This window comes from Electrona antarctica, assembly GCF_951216825.1.
Source record: "Electrona antarctica genome assembly, chromosome: 8".
In the NCBI taxonomy this organism is placed as follows: Eukaryota; Metazoa; Chordata; class Actinopteri; order Myctophiformes; family Myctophidae; genus Electrona; species Electrona antarctica.
Window position 1 is genome coordinate 19,725,542 of NC_136789.1, and position 9,156 is coordinate 19,734,697.

Here is a 9,156-nt window from a genome sequence, read left to right on the forward strand (position 1 = left end):
GAATATATGAAAATCAGAATTCAACCTCTTTACGGTCCCTTTGTTGTACATTGGCTATTTAAAAATAGCTTGCAGATATCTGCCTTTTTTAATCTAGAAAAGAATGCCCCTGGCTGGCACACTTACCGGTGTATTTTTCACTCTCCATCATTTTTCCACTCCTCCATCAGAATCTGTCTCCCCACCGTCCGGTGCTCACATTGAAGAGAGACAGGCATAGATGATAGATGTATGATCAGTGTACAGCCTGCCGAGAAACCAAACGAAGAAGAAGAAGAAGATGTTAGATGTATGGATCTGTAGCCGGGGGACCAGTCGTGGTGGATCTTTACTCTTAAGTGGTGGATATGTTTACTTCTTCTTCGTTTCACCCGGACGAGATAGAGGGATGGTGTCTGGTGTCCGTCCCTTTCTCTCGTCCGGGTTGAGAGCCAAATAATAAACAAAGTCCAGAGAGTGGACGTAAATGCAGATTAAGTCTGTGACTGTGTGTAGTGTGTTACTTATAATATTATTTCGCCGTGTAAAAAACGTGTACCTTGTGTCTGAGAGACTATCGTTTCACAACAACATGTGTACTGTAAAGAAGCGAGGGCGAGGCTTGTGAAAACCGGAGGAATTTAAATTACACAGTACACACATGCAGCTCAAAGACTGTTTTACTTTTGTGTTTTATACCGGAATTTTTTGTTGTGGAAGGTACGTTGTTTTATCTTTATTTTCTTTTTTACAGTTTGAATACCTTTTACACTTTGTAAAAGGTACAGATGTACAGTTGTACAGCTAAACAAGGATAACACAGTGGCAGCGGTGGCCGAACGGATAGCGGCGCGGTCTTGATACCGGAAGGTTCCTAGTTCGAATCAGCCGTCCGACACGTTAAAAATTACCACCGCTGAAGTGCCCTTGAACAAGGCATTGAACCACTACGATGAAATGTGTTCTATGAGCAGGGCCTGGCTGGAAACAAGTTCTTGAGCTTAGCCCAGATACCCTGGGTAAATATAGATTTCATTTCATTACACACACACACCTCCTGTGGACCCACTTGTAAACAAGTGTAGGCTAATGCTTTATGGTGTCGTGCTTGCAAAATGTACTGTAATTCTGCAAACTGTTAATAAATACTTAAATCAAAACACACACACACAACACACACACACACATGGTTTAGCCAAGGGTAATTTTTCACTTTCTACCTTTTTGCCTTTGTCTAGTCAGCAAATATATGAGTGGTCTGACAATTAAAGGGCTAGTCGTTAGTTTGACTTCGTACAGGCCAGTGACCAGACCACGAGTTACAAAATGCAGATATGGGCTCTTTTATGGCGGTTTTGAAGGAGTCATCATCATCATCATAACCTTTATTCCAACTCTGATTGATTTCTGATTGATTCCATCAGAGGGAGCACTGACAGAGAATGCTGCCTTACTTATTTAACCCCATGCCGAATCTGGTTTGAAGTACGACATCAATCAATGGTTGATTTATTGATTGGTTGGTTGATTGATTGAAAATTCTATTAACAGTATGCAGAATGGGTATATTTTAGACAATACACAAACTGTTACTGTGGACGACACAACACCATGATAAAGCATTAAACTTGGTCCACCAATTCACCAATTCATCAGAACATTTAGAGACGTACAAATATCACTTCTATAACAAAAACAGGAAATCATCATATGTACAGACTACGGGTACGAATCCCGGGCGTCTCTCTCTCACACACACACACACACACACACACACACACACACACACACACACACACACACACTGAACCAAGACTTTGAGTGTTGACCTGAAGAGATCATTTCAGTATTATGGTTATGAACCTGAAAAGTGAATGAATTAGTGAGCATTTCCTCCCCTTTTTCTCAACCATAATTTACTTGCACTGGCTGTAATCGGCTGCGTATGTTGGTGTTGTCCGTCGGCCAATAGGGGACCACCGTTCTTGATGACGTAACTACGGTACGTTTGGTGATCGGCTGGGTATGTATGTCGGGGTAAGAATGGTGGTCCCTTATTGGCTGTTGATGGTGACATAACTAAGGTACATTTCAAGGTTGGTATAAGGTCAATAACGGGTAGCAGTTGTAATAGACATTAGTTAGTAGCAGTACTTGCGCGCTGTGATTGCGCACAAGTAGGCCATGTGTACAAGGTGCAATTTGGCACCTCGATAGAGTGCATTTCTAGTTATTATTTTTTTAATGGCAGAATTCATTCTACTTCCCTTTAAGGAGAAGTGATCCTTTTCCAAATAAAATTCAAGACTGCAAAACAAATTGAAGTAAAGTGCTTTGACCAGTGATGAACCCGATAAGATACTTAAATAAGAACAAATAAGATCCCTTCTAAATTAAAATCTCTGGGAATTTAATTGTTTAATTCCAGACTGTGTGGAGTCCAGACTGCAGGTGCAGATGAACTCTCCAGACCCAGTCAGACCTGTTTCAATGGATCAGGAGGAACCTGAACACCAGCCAGAGCTGCCAGACCTCAGTAAGTTTCACTGTGTGTATCATTACATACAACAATTGCTTAGCACTATTGGCAGTGAAGTTATGTGCTTTTTTTAATGTTTATTTAATCGGCCACTGATCGGTGATCGGCCATATCGGCAATTAATCCTATCTGGAGAAACCGATCTTTTATACCATTTAAGTGGTATAAAAGTCAGATATTGTATAATATAATTTTGCATCTTTGTGACGGGCCTAAACATTCTCCCCTTCCTCCCCACACACAGGAATGACAGGAATGATATAATAATTTTGGAAATACGCACAAGATTGGTATCAGCCGATCATGAGAAAAACAATCTGTGATTGGGATCAGCCCCAAAAAACCTGATCGGAGCATCCCTATTATTTGGGCACTTCAGGTTATAAGATACACACTTGTGCTTAAATCATTAGATCATGTTTTTAAGTGGTGCAACCACTTCATTAAGTAGCTTTGTGTGTGTGTGTGTGTGTGTGTGGCTGGCTGCATGGCTGGCTGGGTCTGAGCACGAAAATAGCATTTGGTTGGTTTTCAAAACCAATTGTCACTGTTGTGCAGCCTAACACACACATACATATTAACTGTATACAGTTAATATGTATGTAAAATATCAGGTGTATCAGTACAGTACAGTACAGTACAGTACAGTACAGTACAGTACAGTACAGTACAGTACAGTACAGTACAGTACAGTACGGTACAGTACAGGGAACCCCTGGGGACCCCCACACGGAGTTGCACCACTTACTTCACACGGGTGTGATTTTTTTAAGAAAGTAAAAAAAGGAGGAAAACTAAAAACAAACAGGTATGTGCTTAAACAGTGGAATAGAATTTAAAAAAAGAAATAGAATAGAATATAAAGGTAACAGTAGTACTACAAAACATAATAATAATAGAAACACATTCAAAGACAATTTGACAGAATAGTATAATGTTTTATTTAGAATTTGGTCAGTTATGCATAATAAACAACATGTTTCAATGATTCAATTTAAATATTTCTACATAATTCATTTGTTGAGTAATATATGGATTCAGGTTATTTTTTAAATGTATTTTTCTAGAATCTTGCTAAAACTTTGAAGCCTGGTTTATAGTTTCTAGAACCACCTGTAACCACCTGCACTTATTGTCTCCACCAGGCCGAAGGCATGGGGAGAGAGTATGTTTTGCACTCCGTCCGTGTGGCCGTCCTTCCGTCCGTCCGTTACCAGCTAATGTCCGGCACCGTTAACCCGGTCGATGCCAAACTTTGCACACACACTCCCTGGATGCCAACGATGAACCTCTGCCCCACATTTTCCAGAACGGCCTGTTATAGCGCCACCATGAGGAAGCTTTTCACATTTTGCGCGATCTGCGTGAAACGTTGAATGCACACTCCCTAGAGGCCAAGGACAAACCTTTGACCTGCATTTTCCGCATCTGCCTTTTATAGCGCCACCAATAGGCCGACTTTTGTAAAACACATTTTTTTATATTACTCCTCCAGATTCTGTCCAAAAATCGTTACACAGTATCTCTATGGTCATGTGCTCACGTCGGATCTGTCCGATATTTCATATTCCATCCTAATTGGCTATAATTGACTTTCACAGTTTGCCCCGTTTTGAACAAAATCCTCAAATCATGAATGCAGCGTGCAATTTACGTGACATCTTTCACACATTTTCTTACTAGGCTGAGGAATATATCCCACCCTTTTCACATTGGCCTGTTATAGCGCCACCAACAGGTTGATTTTTGCAAAACACATTTTTGGAACAAAATGCCTCAAATCATCCAATTGCCATCAAAGGCATTTTGCCAAACATCACACACACTCCTATCCTCCTGGTGGAGACCTGTGCCCAGAAGGGCACTTTTTCTAGTTTAGTAACTGTTTGGTCAGTCTTTGTAGGTGATAGCTTTGTACAATGATAGCTTTGGAAAATGGAAAGATAGAACCCAGTGTTGACTTATGTTATTTTTCTGCTCCTAGACATTCTGCACGTCGTTGTATGTAAAGAGGAGGTTTCTCCTGAACAGGAGAGGAGCCCCAGTCTGCTCCAGGAGGAAGCAGAGCCTCCATACATTAAAGAGGAGCAGGAGGAGCTACTTCAAAGACCAGAGGAGCCTGATGGATCAATGCCGACATTACTAGCAGTGAAAAGTGAAATTGATGAAGAAGACTCACGCTGGTCTGAAGTTGAAGTCGAGCTTGAATCTGACACTGAAGTAACTGAAGACAGTGATGATTGGGAGGAGACCTGTGAAGGTCAGTCAGTGTTAAACTCAGGGACAGGACTTACATGTGTGGGGAACTATGGGAGTTGGCACGACTAAATTGGGGAATGAAAAATAATAAGAGGGAAGCCGTAGTGCTCCTAAACAACTGACTGTTTGATGATGGAAGGTCTATCTGTATATTATTTTAACCTGTCCCTCCACTTCTCTCTCCTGCTCTCTCTCTCTCTCTCTCTCTCTCTCCCCCCCCCCCTAGGAGAGATATCCCAGTCTTCTCAGACTCAATTATTCTCCTGTTCTGAGTGTCCATGCGCCTTCACATCTCAGGTCTACTTCCATAAACACATCAGGACGAGACACAATGACCTCTACTGCCAAATGTTGAGGAATGGACAGATCGCTTCAGCAGCCTGTCAGCAAATCATCAGCTCTGTATCCAGCCAGAAACAAGGAGACACAGACCAACCAACATCTTCCAGTCATCACTTGAAAAAGACTTCAATTGGACTAAGAGAAGTAAAGACATCTCATCAGATTTTTCCAGGAAAGAAAACCAACATCTGTAAACATTGTGACAAGAGTTTTATAAAATCAGGGGACCTGAAGACACATCAGCATATCCACACTGGAGAAAGACCTTACCAGTGTAAACAGTGTGACAAGAGTTACAGTTTGTCAAGTCGCTTGAAGACACACGAGCGTATCCACACTGGAGAAAAACCTTTCCACTGTAAATACTGTGACAAGAGTTACATTTTGTCAAGTCATCTGAAGACACACGAGCGTATCCACACTGGCGAAAAACCTTTTAATTGTAAACATTGTGACAAGAGTTTCAGTGAGTCAGGTCTGCTGAAGAGGCACCAGTATGTCCACACTGGGGAAAAACCTTTCCACTGCAAATATTGTGACAAGAGTTTCAGTCAGTCAGGTCCACTGAACAAACACCAGGCTATCCACACTGGGGAAAAACCATTCCACTGTAAATATTGTGACAAGAGTTTCATTCAGTCATCTGACCTGAAGAAACACCATCGTGTCCACACTGGAGAAAAACCTTTTCACTGTGCATTTTGTGACAAGAGTTTCAGTCAGTCAGCTGACCAGCAAAGACACCAGCATATCCACACTGGGGAACTAGATTTCCACTGTGAACATTGTGACAAGAGTTTCAGTAAGTCATCTGACCTGAAAAGACACCAGCGTGTCCACACTGGAGAAAAACCTTTCCTCTGTGAACATTGTGACAAGAGTTTCTGTCAGTCATCTGACCTGAAAAGACACCAACGTGTCCACACTGGGGCAAAACCTTTCCACTGTGAACATTGTGACAAGAGTTTTAGTCAGTCATCTCACCTGAAGTCACACCAGCATGTCCACACTAGAGAACAAATACTTCCACTATAAAAGAAAATTGACACACCACCTTGTCCACGCTGGAGAAAACTGTCACAATGTTAACAGTTTAAGGACCCCAGACGGAGATCACCGTCAAGTTCAAGTGCACTGTCAGTTGCCCGAGACATAGATTGATTAACAGGACGGAGATTAATGATATCAAAACCGGTCGCATCGCTCCACAGCCTAGGAGCGCTTGTTGCCCAATCCTCGGTGTTGCACAACAGTGACACGTCATCGAAAATGTTCCCTGTCTGTTTAGCGGACGACAACGAAAATCTTAAAACGTTCATAACTCGCGATCTAAATCATCCCGTCTAATTATGAAAAAAGATCCTGTGTTAGACGGCGGTCCAGTCGCTAGTCGCGATATATTTATTCTTACCTCCCGTTGTTGTCGATCGACTCTAGAGTGGTGTGGCTATTGTTAGCTGCTACACAGACATTCACAACAACTTCCGGTCCGCCGGTAAAAGTGGTCCGGGCGCTATAAATGATGGGCACATTTTATTAATGGATTAAATAGGCCCGAGCCCTCAAGGTGTTAACAGTGTGACAAGATCTTCAGTCAGTTAACACATTGACTACCATTGATGTTTTTGGTGAAAACACCACCAGTACAATTATATAGTGGCTAAGATATTTATTTATTTTTTACCTTGAGATATGTTTTGTGTTATTCATTTATAATAGAAATAGAATATGATGTCACCATTGAAAGTTCAGCTGCAAAGCTCCCAGGATGTCGCTGTCTATCCATTGAACTCCACTCCACTTGACGCTGTATAAATGACCATTAGTAAACCATATCAGTTGTATGAGGTAGAACTCTTTCTAGAACGTTTTTATAATATGATTTAATGTCATGTTGCTGTATTCCAGGGGTGTCCAAAAGGTAGATTGTGATCTACCAGTAGGCCACAAAGGCTGTGCAGGTATACCAAATGACTTGCCCCTAAAATATTATAATCTATCACTTGGAATTAATATTGATTGACATCAAAAAGGGCCAGTCAGCGCAAACCCACAATGCAATACTTCAAGAGTGTTGTGCATAAACATCAGTAGCATTACAGTTGCAAGAAAACCTACCAAATCCATTTCTCCCCTCTATTTCCTGTTCCAAGTGTGTCTTATGTCAACTTTAAAATATTTCCAGCAAAGGGATAATAATTACCATTATTTTGGTCAGTAGATCTTGTTGAACTGGTCATTTTGAAAGTAGCTCTCAAGTCAAAAAATGTGGGCACCCCTGCTGTATTCTATTAATGTGACTTATTAAATATCAGTTAACTGAGGGGAACATACTTTGTATGCATTTTTTATTAATTATGTCAGTAATTTATACCCTTAATGGAATGGCTATATTATTACTATTAAGTCGTATTACAATTACCATTACTATCATATACCATCACCTGTATGATACGATTGTGATGTGATAGCAAATTAAAGGCTATGCAAAGCACTACACACACACACACACACACACACACATACATGCACTATGTTATTATGCTATGCTATAAATGTAATGGATTATTATCAGGAAGGTGAAACATAAGATATGATCTCATAACATTACTACATTTTGCATGTGTGGAAGAATTTACTCTGGAGCCACTTTAATGTTTGGGAGAAAAACACTTTCCTGGGGTTTGTATGTGGGTAATATGTGTATTTAGATATTTTAATATTTCAAAGTGTCTGGTCTGACTCCCTTCCTTAGTTCCTTTTCTGGACTACATTGGGTATTGGAATTCAGCTTTAGACAGCCCTCCCCCTCTCCACAACTTTCACAAGGGGGTGTGAGTGCACCAAAGCATTATGGTCATCCAGCAATCCAGTCAAACACACAGACTACATTATTGTTCTGGCCTTAGTGCATATTTAAAATACTACAAATACTACTATAAACATTGAGTGACTAGTTTCTTCCAGCAGTGAAATGTCCCTTTAACTTTAGTGTCACATGATTACAGATGTAAAAGAGTGAGTGAGATTATTTTTCTACAAACTCTCAACATCTGCAGCTACAGGAAGAGCTGAAATATATAGAAGAATATAGAGTTAGAGAGTATAGATGAAAGTAACACCTTGCCAATCATAAGGCCCATAGGGTACAGGTACAGAATATCCATTATCCGTCTTCAGACAGTACATTTGTTAATATATGTTAAAAAAAAACTCTGTTTTGACCACACAGGCTCGGCGCTGCCCCGTCCCTAGCCTGACACTGAACCTTTTATTTCGTTTCACTTCCAGAACATATATTTTTTAATGGACGTGGGCGTGGCTAGCGATTCAGGGCTCTGGGGCTGGAGCCAGGCTTAGGCTACCCCGCCCCCTAATGCTCAGCGGCCACGCACAAGTAAACCAGATAAAGTTTTATTTACACACACACACACACACACAGTGTGCACTGTGGAGTAACAGCCACCGTCTCATTCGTTTGTGACCGTGAGGTGGAGAGAGACAGTACAAGTTCCCAGGTAGATCTATATTTAATAATTCGTTTCCATCATCATCATCATCATCCATGGCTTCGGGGGCCGTTATACAAACTGCAGCTCTGAATTTCCCTTGCGGTATAAATAAAGTTCTGTCTAATTGCTCATCATGGAACTTTCATCTCTCCTGCAGAAATGGATGCAACTGAACACACCATAGCTCTTGTGACTGGAGAAAGGTCTGCACTAATAATAATTATAATAATAATAGTAATATACCAATAATAATAATTAATATTAATATTATTATAATTAATATTATTATAAATGATCCATTCCATGTTATGTTAATCGTCCTTCCCATTTCAGGACTGTGTCCCTATGTTTTGAGGAAGACCACAGCTGCCAGACCTGGTTCAGTCATCTCCAGTTCGTAGCCAGTCAGAACTTGGCCGCTCCCCCCAAGTCCCCCTCTCTGCTGCCCAAACAGAACTCTCTCTACCAGCTGATACACACTGGCATCACCTGGGGCAAGGTGCCACCTGCAATTGAACGCTGCAT

At 41.0% G+C, this 9,156-nt stretch overlaps 1 protein-coding gene across 1 annotated transcript; it reads left to right on the forward strand.

The window, feature by feature from the left end:
- The first annotated feature begins 401 nt into the window (after positions 1 to 401).
- On the forward strand, positions 402 to 7,437 carry LOC306928316 (uncharacterized protein). Its single transcript, XM_079508334.1, has 4 exons — positions 402 to 699; positions 2,408 to 2,515; positions 4,503 to 4,778; positions 5,004 to 7,437. Exons 2-4 carry the CDS (start codon positions 2,437 to 2,439, stop codon positions 6,152 to 6,154), a joined length of 1,506 nt encoding a protein of 501 aa, XP_079364460.1. The 5' UTR covers positions 402 to 699; positions 2,408 to 2,436; the 3' UTR covers positions 6,155 to 7,437.
- Positions 7,438 to 9,156: the final 1,719 nt, after the last annotated feature.

What these genes read in the sequence shown, in the direction of transcription:
- LOC306928316 (XM_079508334.1), top strand. Translation starts at nt 2,437, where the DNA reads ATGAACTCTCCAGACCCAGTCAGACCTGTTTCAATGGATCAGGAGGAA. An exon ending in GCCAGAGCTGCCAGACCTCA is followed by an intron (nt 2,516 to 4,502) that starts GTAAGTTTCACT and finishes TTCTGCTCCTAG; the next exon opens with ACATTCTGCACGTCGTTGTA. An exon ending in TTGGGAGGAGACCTGTGAAG is followed by an intron (nt 4,779 to 5,003) that starts GTCAGTCAGTGT and finishes CCCCCCCCCTAG; the next exon opens with GAGAGATATCCCAGTCTTCT.